At 43.0% G+C, this 17,058-nt stretch overlaps 1 protein-coding gene across 2 annotated transcripts in view; it reads right to left on the bottom strand.

The window, feature by feature from the left end:
* Positions 1–17,058, bottom strand: part of arhgef49 (Rho guanine nucleotide exchange factor 49) — a 42,628-nt gene that overhangs the window by 6,839 nt on the left and 18,731 nt on the right. The window contains exons 1-5 of one of the 2 annotated variants that reach the window (XM_005746222.1): positions 16,686–16,741; positions 15,003–15,150; positions 9,261–10,903; positions 3,546–3,741; positions 1,968–2,178 (exon numbers count right to left, since the gene is read on the bottom strand). In XM_005746222.1, the coding sequence (XP_005746279.1) occupies positions 1,968–2,178; positions 3,546–3,741; positions 9,261–10,843 (1,990 nt within the window). In that variant the 5' untranslated portion in view covers positions 10,844–10,903; positions 15,003–15,150; positions 16,686–16,741. Of the gene's footprint in view, positions 1–1,967; positions 2,179–3,545; positions 3,742–9,260; positions 10,904–15,002; positions 15,151–16,685; positions 16,742–17,058 lie in introns of those variants that run through there. The other variant, XM_005746221.1, reaches the window with a different exon arrangement.

Raw genomic sequence — 17,058 nt, 5'->3', positions numbered from 1 at the left:
GATTCATTAGCAATCAGAATGTTTATGGATTTACCCTCCAGTTTTTGTCAATCAAATAAACGCAGGTTTCTGGGAAAAGGCCAGCAAGGTCATCATTAGCATATGTCGTATTGATGGACTTCCTTTGCCCAGCACTAGTGTAATGGGTCTTCAACTGACAGGGAACATAAGCGGGTAGTTTGTGTGTGTGTGTTTGGTGGGAGGACTTGAGGACAGGGTCCAACGGCCATAATGTTCAGTGACAAGCAAGACTCCAAGTTGCATAAGGGATGTAAAACCAGAACAAATGTATTTCTTAAAAGCCTTTTTTTTCTTTTTTAAAAAAAGAAAAATGGGATGGGATGTCAAATGCCAGGCTCAGCTGGAGGCTCATTCACAATTTATTTGGATTCACCTCATGGTGAGGTCAGAGGTGTAATGAGGACAAAGAGTTCTGTAAAGGTGCTGGCATTTGTTCACAGGAAGGAAGCATCAAGTCAAATCCCATCACACAGTGATGGGGTCAGTGCCATACACCATAGGAATATGTGCAATGTTTATATGTTGAGACTGTATACATAGATAGATGACCTGAAAGTCCCCCAAAAACAAAGCCAAAACATCTCAATCACCTCTTTGTAGATGGATGAACCCATGAACCCCACCTGCTCCATGCTAGCAGACAGGAAATAGGCCTAAATACAAACCATCCAGCTTTGTAGTCGACTCACTGAAACCAACTGAGTTTACACACGAGGAGTCGTCAATGAGAAGGCAAATAACTGAGAGAAACTGAGGGCTTAAATAGACTGGATAATAAGGAAGAGTTGAAACAGGTGAGAAAACATCTGGAATAAATCTAACTAATGACACAGAGGAAGTAGAACTAAACACAACGCACAGGACAAAAGACTAAAAGAATAAAACAGGAAACAGGCATGGGGAAACGAAACAATAGCAAAAGGTCCAAATTGACAACACTGGGTCAAGGATCCAGGTACCCTGACAGAGACAGCTGTAGTGGACATCACAGGCTCTGATTGCAGGTACGTCTCTAATAACCCCAAAATACACCAATCAGCAGTATTCTTTATAACTTTTGGTACAAAATCAAAGCTGAGAAAAGTGGCTACAATATACTGAAGTTCATTCACACTGTAAGGTTACCTACATAGCTTTAAAAAAAAGTTGAAAGGCCCTTTTCCCCAAATTTAAAGCGCTGTTGCCAGTTTTCTAACTAATCATAAGATAATGTTACCTGCCATTGTGCAGTTACACTCAACAACCCACAGTAGTTGAGATGTACATGATTTCTAAAAATCATCTCAAAAACACAGAACATGGACAAGATTTTAATGTCAAAGGTATTAGATCTCTTAAAAGTCAAAGTGATACAGAATCCAGAAAGCTTTACTGACATGTAGGCTTCCAGCAGCCTACATGTTAAATAGCTACCTGCCCCCTGAGTTATGTTTTATTTTATTCATTAGGGTCATTCGACTCGAGCTTGGAAATATTTGTGTGGAAGCAAAGTAGAGGCAATAAATTTAAGTGTTTTACCAGTTGTGAAGAATCTACCAGGGACTCTTTACTCCTTGGATTTTGGTGACATTCATTAAAAATGACCTTAGTGATGTTGGCTGGAAAGTTGGATTCAAGGATGAAGGAAGCATCACGTTGATTAGTGTGTGGCTCCTGTTTACTGAGGTAGATATTTGAGCAACACACACATATTCTTAACAGTTGCATTTGTGTTACAACCCAAACACTTCCAACCAGATTTGACGCATGAACATCCTTTGATGGAAGTTCACCAGTCTGTGTCGTTTCAGCTGCAGTGACACTGAGATTTTTGTTGAAGTCGTCCTTATTTGTGGGATTTTCTTTATCCAAAGTAGTTCCATTTAATTTAACTGAAACCTCAGCGGATTACACACTTAAAGAGGAAGAAGAAGGAACACGATGTGGCACACCTGTTATGCACTTACCACTGTCTCTGTCTCTATCGCGATCTCGACGGTGGCCGTGGAGTCGAGCGGCGGCGGCAATCTTCATCTCCAGCTGCTTGCGCTTGGAGGCGTCGGCCGGCATGGGGTCACTGTAGTGGGGTCGCAGGCGGCACTCACGCTGCGCTCTCACCGTCTCAGCCAGCTCATAGGCTGCGTCCGAGCTGGAGCGCCTGCAGCCCAGACTAGCGTGCTGCCAGTTGGAAAGACACGTGTGTCAATCAAATGGTCGTGTTGCTATAGCAACAGGTGAAAGAGGGCAAAGCTCTCTGAGGTACTAAAGGAGGCAATGACAACAAGACTGAAATTCCAGCTTGCGTGTTTCTGCGTGTGTGTGCCTGTGAGAGCAGTTACCATGCACAGTGTCACCATCTTCACTGGCATGACATCATTACATAACAAATTTTGGTTATCGCTCTGATCCCAGCTTGTAGCACTGACAAGAATCCAAATTTCACAGTCAGTTGCAGCACTAATCGTCTGCCAAGTCTCGTAAAAAGGCTGTAAATTCAGCGAGGCCACGCTTTGAAAATTCTGCTCTTATCGCAACTTCAAACCACCCAGCCTTGAAGATGAGAGATATTCTCCAGATGACAAATTCTTTAGAGGTTAAAGCAAGGAATTCCCCAAACACTGCAGCATTCAGCATGGACAAACACTCCTCGAGTGATCTCTGAAATTCTTTTAGGGTCTCTCAAGCCCCTGAGAATCAACCTGAGATGTAAAGTTCAAAGGTTATACCTATAGCATCTTCCTCATCACCCTAAAGGCATCGTCAGCATCCCCTATAACATCCATATAATGGCTTTAAATTGCCCATTATCTTCCTAACCGTAGACACGAATAGAGCAACTAAATATGACTGAAAGGTGCAAGACTTCCATCGCTTCACACAGCTTGCAGCTATCGGATAAAATGAAGGAGAATAATTCATATTCTACTAAATTATCTAATAACACCCGTTTCTCTGGTAAATGCAGAGGCTGTTAATTTAAAATAAAAGAAGGCAAGAAAGAAGCAAACGCACCTCGACATCTGTTGTCTAAGCTACCTAACAGCTGCTGCAACATGCAAGCGAGGTATGACTCCATGTCAGTCCGGCTCTTCTGTTCTGGTCTGCAGATGCAGAGAGGAGCATGATGCTAGCTGCAGCTGAGCCTGGTGTCAAGCTGCAGCCAACCAGCCAGCAGAGAGAGAGAGGAGGCACGCAGAGAGCAGGAATGGAGCGCTCAGTTACCAGCAGCAGCTCACTGCTGGAGGGGTGCTTAATCCTCCTTTTTTTTTCCTTTTACTGCATCCTCAGTCGTTGAGCTGTAGCAGGAAGACAGACCGCTGCATGCTTGTTCTCAGCAAATACCTCTGCATCAGTATATGTGAGGGATGTGCATGTGTGCGTGTCGCAGTCCCCTTGCTTGTCCCAGTCACCGATGAATACCAATAGATCAGCGCGTTTCTGCACACTGCGAGGCAACGGCAGAAAGCAGAAGCAACCTAAGGAGCGCACGGGGAACGCTGTTAAGACATGAAAAACAAAAAAAGAGAGAGAGAAAGAATCCTTACGCATTCTCCTGCTTCCTCTCTTCCTCCTTCTCCTGCAGGTGCTTCTTCAGCAGCCTTGGCTCCGCAGGCCGTTGCCGACGTTGCCATGGCAACGGCGGAGGGCTGACAGTCGGCCGAGGGGGCGGTGATGTCACAGCCTCCGTCCCGGTCACCTGACAGCCTGACGGGGGTCTCGGCGGAGATCTCTGCACTGCAGCTGGTGAAGAGAGGAGGGAGATGGACGTAGAGAGGAGGGGAGGGAGAGAGATGGGTGAAGAGAAGGGTGGGAGATTGGGGGGGGGGGGGGGTGAAAGGGAAGGAATAGAAAGCAAAAGGATAAGGGGGATAGAAGAAAAAGAGGAGGGAACAAGACGTGTGGGGAAGGTATTGAATGAAGGAAGAGGGGGAAATTATAATTCTGGCAGAGCCCTCTTCTGCTTACAGCATCTCTGTCATTCATTACTCCTCAGTCTTCCTTCTCCAGCTCACATGCCTTTCTTCTTCCTGCTATGTCTTCTCCACCACCCACCCAACCACCACCTCCTCCTTTACCCACCCAGACTTCCAAATCAATCCCTCTCCTCTTTTTGTGGCCACCAAAGCCCACCTGCCAACCCTAAGCTCCTCCTCAGGAGCACAGTAATTAGGCCCACCAGCAGACATTAACACCTGAACCCCACGGACCACGGGGACAATGCCTTTTCGCGGCCACGCACAAACACATGGAGGCATTATAGTTTTCTTTCATTCCTTTGTCTGACAACTGGGGATTCGTTCTTGCTGCACACAGACAGCATGAGATCTGTGACATCCCAAAAAAGCACACAGTGACAAACTGCTGCACAGGAATTTCACTACACTGGAAATTGCATATCCTTGAACACACAAACCACAAATACATGCCTGTGGGGACTTATACGAGCATTTGTAATAGCAGAAAACAAACAGACCAAAGCAAATACAAATCCACCACAAGATGTGCACCTTAAAAGTGGCCAGGGATCGTTGTTGTGATTCACTTAACGCATCAGTGAATGAGTACAATGAGTTTATTAGAGCTCGTTTACACTGAGTTTATTAGGGGACATTTACTCTACGGCCGAGCCATGCAGTAAATGTGCCCTACTCGGAGAATGGACTAAAACAACTTAAAAGCTAATTATACACAGGCGGCACAAAAGTGCCGTCCAAAAGTCGCTATAAAATCTAATGCTGAACTGCACAACTTTACGCCAGCACAAGAAGTCTGCACGTTTATGTGGTCAACCTTTTAACCTTTATAAAGGCTTAACATTCGGACTGGTAGCTGGTAGCTATCTGCAAGCTTCATAACTGGACCCACTTTTAGTTTCGGTTCCTTGTGAAACATTTTTAATATTATTATCTGACAAATAACTTTGTTTCCTGTGTGGTTAATTTTTCTAACAGTTTGTTCAAGATTAAATTTTAGTAATATTTGAATGTGCTAGCACTGATTAGCAAGTATCTGTGTCTGTCCGATACTGTCTTTGCATGCTACTTGCTAACCTAGCTAGCAAGCTAGTTAGCTGACTAGCACTTTCTCCAAATATGGTCATTTCTGGCTCACACTGAGGCTTGGAAACAGAACTTCACAAACCAACAGGTACTTTCCTCTTTTATATACAGTCTATGTTCATTCCTGGCCTACCCTGTTTATTCCGTCCCTCTCTCTAAGTCCTTTGTGATTTCGTGAAGTCATTTAAATGAAGTGTTAATAATACAGGAAATGTTGATTTGTGGTGTTTTACATTTTGTTTATGCCATTAACTTCAGGAGAAAGAACCAACTGCTATGCTGTATATTGATTTTGTTTTTTCAGCACTGTTAAACTTCACGGTCCAGTAGCCACGTGTGGATACTACCATATTACTGCAATCATTGTAAAAAAAAATGTTGTGACATCAGTTTGACATATTTTTATATATATTTTACTCAAAATAAAGGTGTTTGTGATTTTTTTTTATTAGCTAGGCGAGCTTAACTGCCCCAGGGATCACAACCCATAACGGAGTCTCGATGATGTCTGGGCCCTCACAGGGAAAGACAGGCTGTAAATTCCTGATATACTGACTTTCTTCACAAAGGCGTGTATTTGACAAGAACAGAGGATGGTTAGTCTCAAGAATTTGACCCAAGAGTTTAGTAAAACTGGCTCGAGCTTTACTGTAATGTTGAGTGAAATGTCTTCTCCATTGTGTTTTAGTAACAACAACAAAGCATCAATCAGCCACAACATTAAAACATTAACTGGTAGAATAAATAAAATTAATTATGTCGTTATAAGGCAGGTTTTCCTTTGGGAATCTCTGAGAAAGCTCTACACTGACCCGTCTTTTAATCTTCCCAGACTTAAACCTCTTTGAGTTTTAGGTCTGGGAAGCACAGGCTTGTTCTACACCCTGCAACCCACATCGACCAAAAAATCCCTGCCAAGGTCCTTCGACACCACAAACAGCCCAACAGTGTCTGAAAACCAACTGGTCACAAGTGAGACCCACACAGTAGGTATATCAGTGATAGCCACTACTAAACTTACATAAATAGAGTAGTCATAGTATGTATTCATTCAGCTTGTGAATGCTTCATTACTTGTTTGTTTAATCCATACATTGATGGAAAATGGTAGAAAAAAATAACTCAAAGATATTAATACGGCAAATAACCAATAGAAAAATAAGAAATTCATTGGTGTTCTCGGGGCCCAGAACCAGTCGATTCATTGTTTCAGCACCAGCTCTGCTATTAAATTTCCTTTGGCTTCTCTTCAGCGTGTGTGTGCTGACTTAACACGAGGTCTTATTACTCTAATGGTTCTTACATAACAGTGTCTTTCTGAGTTCTGTCCCTCCCAAAGCAGTTAAACTGCTGAGCCCTTTCTGGACATGTTGTAAAAAAAAATGTTTTCAACGTCCTTCATATGCTGCGTGGCAGCTACGTGCGCTTCAGCTCAACTACTTTCTTCTTTGCAGATTAAATTGCATGAAACTCTGGCAACCTGCACGTTGTTTCTCAAGAAACACCAGCACAGCAGATGAAGATGTCCAAATCAAAGCGTGGCAAAAAGCCCAATACAATTAATCCCCCGGCTCTGAAGCATCCGATCGCTTTCCCGTTGAACAAACTGTCATTAAAATGCATTTCTATCACAGTATTAGCTGTCACACTCTGGATGATGCATGGGATCCAATAACCTGTAGTTTAATTTATCAGGAAACCGCTGCATGTGATAGATCAGCACTCAACACTGCACAGCGTGACACCAAAATTAGCCTGGCTGTCACCTTCACTGATCCATCTATCTCTCAAATTAATTCATTTGGAATCTGATTGGGCGAGTGCGATCAATTGAGACGAATACACAGAAAATAGATATAAATAAAAATAAAATCTCATACACGCCTTCTTCTTGACGTCTCTATATAACACTATTACTGCAGAGTGCAATTAACTCAGTGGTGCAGCTCTATGCTTCAGCCTATGAAAAAACGCTCCCAGGTGTAATAATATGAATATTACTGTAATAGCGCAGCTAAAACACAACGCCCTGCACACCTAAACAAAGAGACTCGCGACGGACGTCAGATACCTCGGGGTGCAGCGATCACACAGCATACTGTCATGTTTAATTAACTAATAAATGTCCAAGTATTAAAACATTCACAGAGCCTCGGGCTGTATTTAAATCTCAGGAGAGTGCGGGGTGTGTTGCATTATGGGTGCTTTTTTTGTACATAAAAGAAGAATCCGCTCCGGATGCTGGAGATGTGAACGGGCTTTACGAGCACTGTAATACTGCTGACAGCATCAGCTGAGTAATTGATTAGTGGACCGGGAGACAGTGAAATAGCTCTGCAACTGCTGGACTGACTGTCGGGAAATTTTGCAGGGACATTCAAACTGTTTCCTTTACTGTCACTGTGATTTTTGGGTTTTATTCAAAGCGTTCAGAATTTTTTAGGAAAGAATGCCACAAAATTTTGTTGCAAAAACCAACGTCTCTCACTTGCCTCATCTCTTCATGCTTCGTATAGCCCCATGGTCAGGTCAACGTCTCTCTAAAAGTTTGTTTAAAGAGTCTCAGATTCTCAGATTCAGCTGTTCTTTGTGTTGAGCAGTATTAAGCAAATATTCAACTAAAACCAAAAATGGATGTGAAAAACAATGCATACATAACTAAAATACATTTCAATTAAAGAGGAAATATCCTTAATTTTTGGTATTTGTTAGTTTGGCGAAATTTGTTATCACAACCTCCCCGATGAGGCTCTGATCGACGAGTTTATTGAGACTCTGGATGTCTGCAAGACTGTGAGTCAACTGCTTTCAAAAAGTTCTGCTTATATTATAATATTTATACTAATTTAACTTAAAGCTTGTCTCTCGCATTGGTCATAAATACAATCATAATTCAAAAGACTCAAACTAACACAGAATAACTATAATAGCTGTAATGCTCACAACCAGTGCGACCAAATGCAGGTCCACTGAGCTGCTAGCTAATACTGGTCTTGTTATAAAGATTAAAGGAAAAGAAACAAGCCTGCTGAAGGCATCACTTGGAGCATCTTTCACGCTTTTATAGTCTATAAAGCCTGATCGTAAAAATAAAATAAAATAACTGTTAGTTGCAGCCTTAGACTACAGCTCTGCTCTCTTACATACTGAACATATTCTGTATCTATACAATCGCACACACGCAGCAGATATTTTTCTGCTGCCTTCATGCAGTCATCCATCATTCTTTCTAGCAGTGCAGACAAAGGAGCGACAGTGAGCGGAGAGTCCAGACTGGCAGGGAAAGATACCGTCTATCTCTCATTTAGCAAAACCAGGCAGTTGGGGGGTGGGGGGGTGGGGGGGAGTTTATATTTCTCAACTGACCTTATCAAGCAGCTCTTTGTTCGGAGTCTAATATTTACACTGCAAGAAGACCTAAATGGGTGCCCAGTGCTGTAAAACACACCCTACCCTTGTTTGTCCTTGATCAGAATGAACCACAGTGGAGTGAAGCCTGCATTTATTTAGCCAACAGATGACACTGAGAGAGGAGAACCAGGGAAACAACAAGTCTGCGTCCTCCAGTCTGTCACTGCCTCCTCATGCCAGGCTCCCGCCCACAGTCTCGTCTGCAGAGCCAACCCTGTTAGCTCCGACAGCTGTTATCACAATAACTGAGATAAATCAATAACACAACAGCACGTGCGGGCTTAAACAGATGGACCGGGCATACACTGATACAACGCTGGAAGTGTACCTGCATATACTTCACCGATAAACACTTCAGCGGTTGTAAGCCCCTACAAGGATCGGATAATGTATATTGTGAGATTTAATTTCTCCATTAGAAAGATTTAACTGGATTTTAAAAGAATGCGCTTATTTGTAAGCACCACTGTATGTACAAAATACACTTTGCTGTACTAGTACTGCAAGTTAAGAGTTAATCATAAACCTGTTCCTTGAGCCCAAAGGTCTTGATCTTTAATAAATAAGGATATATTCAAGATACATTATGTATCTTTGGTTGTGATGGAGCCAATATGTGTGCAGTTGCATGCCAGACAAATAGGGAACAACTCCATAGTCATGGTTGTTCCCACCACTATTATGCAATATTATGTATTTTAACCTACAGACAACATGTTAAGTTTAACTTTACAACAACTAACACATACACAGCACTCCTCTCTCTCCTGCCACGCCTCTTCCACTAACCTCTTCTTGATCAGGTCCAGTGCAGAGCCAATGAGACCATCCTTCATCTTATAGATCTTGGCTCCATAGCTGGACAGTTCGGTCCCGTCCAGCAGAAGAGCAGGGCAGCAGCTGGAGGGTCGTTCCCACTTCTCCCTGCTGGGCGGAAAGGGAACTGACCCAGCAGGCTCCAGACTGCTCCTCCTACGCTTGGCACTCCCATCATCCCCTCCTACGTTGCTGGCCTTTTCCTGGGCTGAGCCACCCTGGGGCGGCAGGGGTGAACGTGGAGAGGGCCCCGTGCGGATGGGAGAGTACGTGCTGGTGTCAGAGATGGAGGAGGGAGCGGGAGCTGCAGTGCCGTTAGCGTTCACAGTGTTGAATGTACGTTTCTCTGAGGACGTGATGGCCTCTGGATTTTCTCTCTGCTTTTCGAAATGAGGGTCTGAAAGGATTATTGCACCATCTGATGCTCCTAGGTCTTGCTGCAGGTCAGCTACAGGTTTTTCAGATGGTGTAGCATCCACTGTGGACTCAAGGTTCTGCTTCCTCTCCATCTGCCGCATCCTCTTAAACTCCTCAAAAGTAGGTATATGCAAGCGTCCCAAAGGAGGTCTTCGAGGCTCTAATGTAGAGTCTGATCTGCTTCTGTTACCTGAAATACTGTCTGTTGTGTAGGATGTCTTAACTGCCTGCTGGGTGGATGGGGCGCTGTGGAGAGCCAGGTTGGGGCTACTATTCTGCCGACGGAGCTGTAAACGCCTCAAGACCTCCTGTTTTATCTCCTCTGGGCTGGTGATGCGCATTGTAGTGGGCGGCCTGGAAACAGGACCTGTTGACTTCCCGTGATACACACTCTCCCGTTCCATGGGTACAGCGCACGGGGACACCGTAGGACGCAGTGGGAGGGGCTTCAGAGGCTCAACAGCTGACCTTGCACTCTGAAGGCGGAGTTTCTCTCTTAGGCCCTTCCTCGCATCCCATTCATCCACACCACTTGGAAACAGCAACTGAGGGAAGAGTGGCAGGTCCTTCCTGGGCAGTCCGGGTCGAGGGTAAAACGCCAGGCTTTCTGGGTTGGGTGCCAGCCCATGGGAGCTGTCTGGAGACCCATCATACCAGTGGCTAGTGGAGGTGTAGCGTAAGATAAACTCACTGTCCACGCTCCTGTAGGGAGCACTGCTGAGCGAGCACAGACCAGAATCTGCCAGAGTGTTCCAGTTTAAGTTCTCCATACTCCTGTAAGGCCTGCTGCCATTGCTTCCAGTATGAATGCAGGCTGCTCCCTGACCTGGCTCCATCCCCAGACCGCCCTGTTGGCCGGAACAGTACCTGAGCCCCAAGTTTGTAAGCAAGGTGCTGCTGTTACACCGGGCCATGAGGGGAAAAGGTGGACCATGAAACCCTGGATAGTGAGGGACGCTGGTTCTGTGCCGGGGGAAGGAGGACAGTGGGTCAGGAGACAAGGGGAGGTTGGCGATGCAGGGCTCCACGTCCATGACGAGGTCGAGCGGAGAGGTGCAGCCAGCAGGGGAGCCGGCAGAGGCCGCGACGGAGGAGGTAGAGGGGTAGTCACATGGCGGGGGAGGCTTCACGTCTGGCATGGCTCGGGGCAGAGCGAGCGGCCCTCAGACGTGCAGTGAGCTGGTACAGAGATCCACAGCCTGCAGCAATGAAGACGAGAAAGGACAGAATGTCTTTATTCATGGTCCCAAGCAAGAAATTGACAAAATGACTTTACATCTTGGAACATTAGCTCACAGCCTCAAACGTGAATTTCATTACTTTAGATGTTTCCTCTATCATAACACAGCTCAATATTGAAACATTACTCTTCAGTGTAGATTGTAAAATGACCTTTTAGTACACATCAGTCTTCTTCAGCCACATTGACGACTACACAGAACACATGTACTGGATGACCACAACTCTGGACACAGAGACAGTGTCTCTGAAGCCTGGTTCGTTCACCAGAGTAATCACATTTATATCATACAAATGGCGTTCTATCTGCCCCCTTGGGATATTTCTTTTTTTTCCTTTCTCTGCGGCAAGAATAATAATAGAGGGATTATTGCCTGGCTTTTCGGCTATTAAAACATGAGATTGAGAGACAGATAGTGGAGGATAGTGAAAAAAAATGAGAGAACCCTAGTAGATGAGACAAAGATGAGACAGACGAAGAGGAAATGAGTGTGATGTTAAGAGAAAGCAGTAAGCTGAGGGGACAGTAATGAAGATAACTGCCTGGCAGTCCACTGGCGGATGGTTCTGCTTTTTTCCTTCAGACTAACCAGACAGTATAGCTGCAGATTAGCAGCCAAGACAGTTGGCAAGATGGCACCGGGTGTACTGTGGCTCTGTCGCTCTCTTTAATGAGTACAAATAGCAAGTTCACCGCCCAATACAAATTCTCATTCTCCATATCTCACATCGGGTCTACATCACAGTGAGTAGCGCAGGGTCATGGCTGTGATTATGACTATGGTTATGAAACAAGGACTCAGAGGGCTCATCCCTGATGCATTATGTGAATAATAAAATCCAAATCATCTCCAGACTCAGATGCTCTCAAATGCTAAAGCACGAACAGGCCGCCACGCTTCTCTGAGGCTTCGTGGTAATAAGTAAATTGCCATTCCTTACATGGTTAGAGGTAAGCAGCCCTGCGATCCGAGTTAATCAGTGGGCGGTTTCCCTCAGATTTTATTTGTTGGCTGCTAATTAGATGAACATGCTCAAAAAAACAGGAAAAAGCACGAATCTGTTTTTATAAAACGAATCCTTGTAGCAGCAGAGTCTGAAAGACACACATTCACAAAAACATAATCATTTTATCTTTATCTTGAAGAAGGAGGAGACTGGTGATATTTTTATATATTTCATATTATGAAAACAAGAGTGGAGTGATTGCACTAACAAGTACTGTGATTATCTAAAGCCGGATATATCTGACTTCTCCTTTTGTCTATTTTTTGTTATGCATTGCACAAGGTCGCATGCTGCTTCTCTACCACGCATGCACAAGTATCACTACATTTTTATTTAATCTCAAATGCACTGTCCTGCTACCTGAACACTTTGGATCCCCATACGTAGATTACTCTGACAATGACAAAAATGTAGGAAAATGTAGTGCAATGTAAGAAAATACTCCTGGTTGAATCACACTCGAGCATGTAAACCCGTGTCCTGCTGGTTTAGGCAACGCTTTCTTTTTAAAGGAAATGAAAGTAGATTTGTGCGTTTTAATAATGCAAACATGCAACAAAGAAGGACGAATTGACTAACACTTTGTTGTAGAATAAGAGCAGCTTTTTCTGTTTGTTATATTACTTCATGTGGCTGAGTCATTCTTCGTGATCCGGGGAAATTACGTTATTTCAAGTCCATTTTTGTAGGTTTTGCATGTTCTGTTGCTTTACACCGATCAGTATCTTAATGCCTGTGAATCATTTTGATAGTTTTTTGTATATCCTTGATGTTTGGCTGACAGGTTCTTGTGCACCACGCCCTCTTTTCATTAATGATCTGATCGTTATTAAGTATGTGCATTCACTACCTACTTGCATCCCAAAGTAAAAGAAATCCAGTATTGTTTTTTCTTTTTGCAAAATGAACAGATTTATTTCTATAATCAGTTTTAAATCACTACTTGCAAAACTAAGTGATGCCTTAGAGTGACTTCTCTGTTATTCTGCTTAGAAGACACATACAATATGCATGTTCAGCTGTGAGGGAAAAAAATGCTGAAATCTGAAATTTGGCTTTAAATTAGCTTGAGTGTGAGTGTCTGAATAGCAGGGAGCATCCTGCTCGACATGCCTGTGCCTCTCCCTCTCTCTGTGCCTTTCTCTGGTTGAATTACTGCCAGAGTAAATGCTCTCTGGAGGTCTCGCGCTCTCTGCTCCCTCTGTCACCAAGCTAACTGAGGAATAATTCATCCCCACCATCAGGGAAGTAAATCAGCCACCATGTCCAGCATGCACAGGGGCTGATTTCTCGAGATATGATGGCAGAGCGCACGGAGAGGACAGCTTCAAAATGAGGAAATAAATCAATCAAATGATTGGATTCAGTGTCAGAGTTACTGCATTGCTGAGAATGCTGACAAAAAAATCTCCAATTTAATGAGTCAGTTTGTGTATTACTGAGTCCTTCAATTTAAAATTATATGGCCAAAAAGGTCTGTGTCTATTTCAGGAACATTTGATTTAGTTTTGCATTTCCCAGTTGGAAGTAGGCCAGTCACTTCTAGTCAAATCAAATATTAATGGCATATACATGCAGTCCTGTAAGTTCACCCCATGATTCAATAGCTTGTGGAACCACGTTTAGCAGCGATAACCTGATAAGTTTCTGTATGACTACCTCACATTGTCTGTAGGTGTGTGTGCATCTCACATTGCTGTGGAGGAACTTTGGCCCTCTCTTCTTTTCAGTTCACTGAGTTTTCCATGTATTTGTTTTCTTACAGTCTCACCACAGCACTTCTGCATCGTCCTGCTGCAACCAACTTGGGCCAAGCTTTAGCTGTCAGACAGACGGCCTCACATTTGTTCATGGTTAACTCAAACAATGCAAGGTTGCAAAACAAGCCCAAATCATCACCCCTCCGCCACCATGCTTAACAGTGTGTAAGAGGCGTTTGTACTGACATCCTGTGCTTGAGTTTCTCCAGACTGTGCCTCTTAAAGCATCTCCACTTTGGTCTTGTGTGCCTAAAGGACGTTGTTCCAGACGTCTTGTGGTTTGTTCAGTTGTAGCTTTGCCATGTTCTTTTTAGAGAGAAGAGGTTTTCTCCTGGAAACCCTTCCAAACAAGCTATATTTCGACAGTCTTTTTCTAATTGTAATCTCACGAACTTTAACATCCTAACCCAATTAAATGCTTCATACCGTCACACTGTAATATCAAAACTTCCCTATAAAAACATTCACCATTTTGGAACTCCCTTTCCTGTGTCAAACTGATGTTGCTTCTCTAGTCAGTGCACACCCTGATTGGACCAGAAAGAAATTCAACTGCAAGAAAGGCTTCACCAGCCATCATCGGTGTTAGGTGATAATCCTCTTGTGAATTGGAGTAAATCTTTAAATTCAAGTTTCAGTGCTTCAAACCTGAAAAGAAGAGGCTACTTTAAGACTGGGGGTCCACATATTTTGTTCAGGTATCTAAATAAATCCATGTCCATCTGGTTATTATTCAGACAAAGGTCGGTAGTTTTCAGTCAGTAGTTTTGTCCTATTGAAACACAGAGCAATTATATCACTATTTGACACAAAATGAGTCACGTTATCTTATTTCAGTCACTTACACAGTTTATCCCTGTATCCTCTTTTACTTAATATAACACAAAACTGTGCGTCTAAACCACTGGTGACACTGAAGGTCTTTAGGTTCCTCCTTCTCTGGCTCTTTTGCTCAGTTAAGCGTCACCCCATTCTGTTGGCACGATTGAAGAAAATCTAGCATAAAACCTTCACTCTGTGAGTTGCAAAATTTTCCAATTAAACATAAAGTGTATGGCAGTAAGTCGCTGCTGTGAGAAGACCACAACTCTATTTGTGCCTATGTGCAAACACATCAGTGTGTTATAAGCGTGTCTTTATTCTGCTGTCAGCACATCTGCTTTTCACTCTGATCGGGCAGAGTTTACCTAACAGTGAGCATCATGTTGCAAGGATCAGTTCTGGAGCGAAATCCTCTTGTTTCAGCCAACAGTTCCTGCTGGCAGCATGCTGTCTGATCTTCTAAACTTACCCCATTTTAATCAACTCTCTATGCTGCTTCCCTCCTCCTACAGGTCATTGGCTCAGATCCCACAGTGCCCAGCTTCCTCTTCTCAGACTCCCCTCAGCACAGCTATCCGTCTGGAGCGTCCAATGAGCCAGACAGACGTGGCCCTGAGCTACAAGTTAACAGAGAGAGAAAAGCAAGAAAAACAGGACATCAATCAATAAGCTGCCATTTCTAAATATAATAATAAACTCTTGGAGTAAAAAAACACGATTGCTCTGCCAGGTGCAGCTATATGTAAGGTCTGCTAGTAAAGGAGAGAAACACAATGGGCATCAGAGACTTCAGGCTTGAATAGCAGATGTATCCTGATACTGTAAAACAAACCGAGTCCTCCTTTTTAGAGTGAATTAGATGTTGAGTCAATTACATAATTAGTGTTCGTCTGACAGGAGAGAGCATCCTGAATTACACACATCACAAGAACATGTGTGTTTAATCAGTTAGGGCGTTCATGGAGCTCCTCAAAAACACTCTGAGGAGAATATATATATAATATATAAATATATATTTACAAAAGGACAATTTATACAGTGATTATTTTTCATTAGAAATCACAATTTAACACATTTTTCTTTTAATTTACAATGTTAGGTCCAGACAGCTGGATTTGCCAGCAACACACTGTTATTTTACACTTAAACTACTGTAATCTGCAAAAACAGGTTCTTCCTATAAAAAAATATTACATCACTGTGATGGGTGACATATAAGCTTAGCAGTTTAATACTGTCAGCTCTTTGCTTATTATGAGAATGGTATTTTAATGCTCCTGTAATCTCAATAAACAATGTATTATTATAAAATGATTCAAAGTATTGTGAAATAACCCTCATAGCACTAAATTAATGACTTCAATTAAGCATTTAACAAACTAACTGAGGAACTTAAGAAGCATAACTTTGCTCAGATAAATTACAGGTGTACTCAAGGAAAATAAGGTAATGTACCGTGTTATTGTGAAATAGCTTTCTGTCTATATTTTTTTCTCAAATGGGTCAAAATTCAAAACAGTCAAGCATATTCACAAAGACTGACATGCAGTTTCGTGCATTGTTATAGCAATTAGTTACAGTGTAGTAAGAGAGGAAACCCATACTGGTTGGACCTACTTTGAAGCCTCAGTGTAAAATTAAACTTTGAAGTTTAAATATCCATTTAGCAAACACAAACGATTAATCAAATTAAATAAGATTATTTAAAATGATCCTGAAATATTGTGGGCCCTTATCAAGAAACACTATTATAATGACATAACAATATATATTAAGAAACAGTCTCAACAGTATCATGTAAATATATTTGAATCTGCACACAACAACATACCAGACAAAGCACCTCAAAGTTTAGTTAACCTTCAGCATCCAGTGTGGAACCACCGTACAACACTTTGCAACTACACCAGCCTCCAGTTGCTTTTCAAGTAATGGGTATTTTTTGAGCAGTAAAGCTAACAATAAAAGCAGTGAAGCAAATGACGTAAATTCCATACATTACTACTACCCAGCAGACATGAACGTAATCTAGGACAACAGGCCAAAAACAACAGAGACTGACCTGATAACACACATCTAAGACTGGGATGAATGAATCTGCAGGCCTGATGCAGAACAAAGTCTAATAAAACAGAAAAAAGCCTCGGCCCACCTTGTGTTAAACCCCAGCTCTTCTGTTTAAACCTCCATCCACCTCCACCATCTTCATCCACATGATGAGAAAATCTACCAGAGACTCATGCAAAGCTCAGGTCACATGATTTCTGACGTTAGCACCCACCCAGTCTCCTTTCCCCCCCTTGCCCCTTGCAGGATGCGGGGAAGTGAAGAGTGCTTTGGCTCCAAAGCTGTGACAAGTGGCTGTCATTTAGAAATGAACCCCACCCCACACTTCCCCTCCTCCATCCCAGGAGTGCTGGATGATTGGCAGGGACTTGGGTAGATCCGCCCTTTTTTCCTTTTTTCTCCCACTCCCCCTCTACACAGGCTCCTGGTCCTCCCGGCAAATATGATGCAGCTTTTTC

The sequence above is a fragment of the Pundamilia nyererei genome, unplaced genomic scaffold (assembly GCF_000239375.1).
Source record: "Pundamilia nyererei isolate P.nyererei 1_Seehausen unplaced genomic scaffold, PunNye1.0 scaffold00175, whole genome shotgun sequence".
NCBI classification, from domain to species: Eukaryota; Metazoa; Chordata; class Actinopteri; order Cichliformes; family Cichlidae; genus Pundamilia; species Pundamilia nyererei.
The sequence above is the reverse complement of the archived record's forward strand: the minus strand, read 5'-3'. Positions and strand labels throughout refer to the sequence as shown.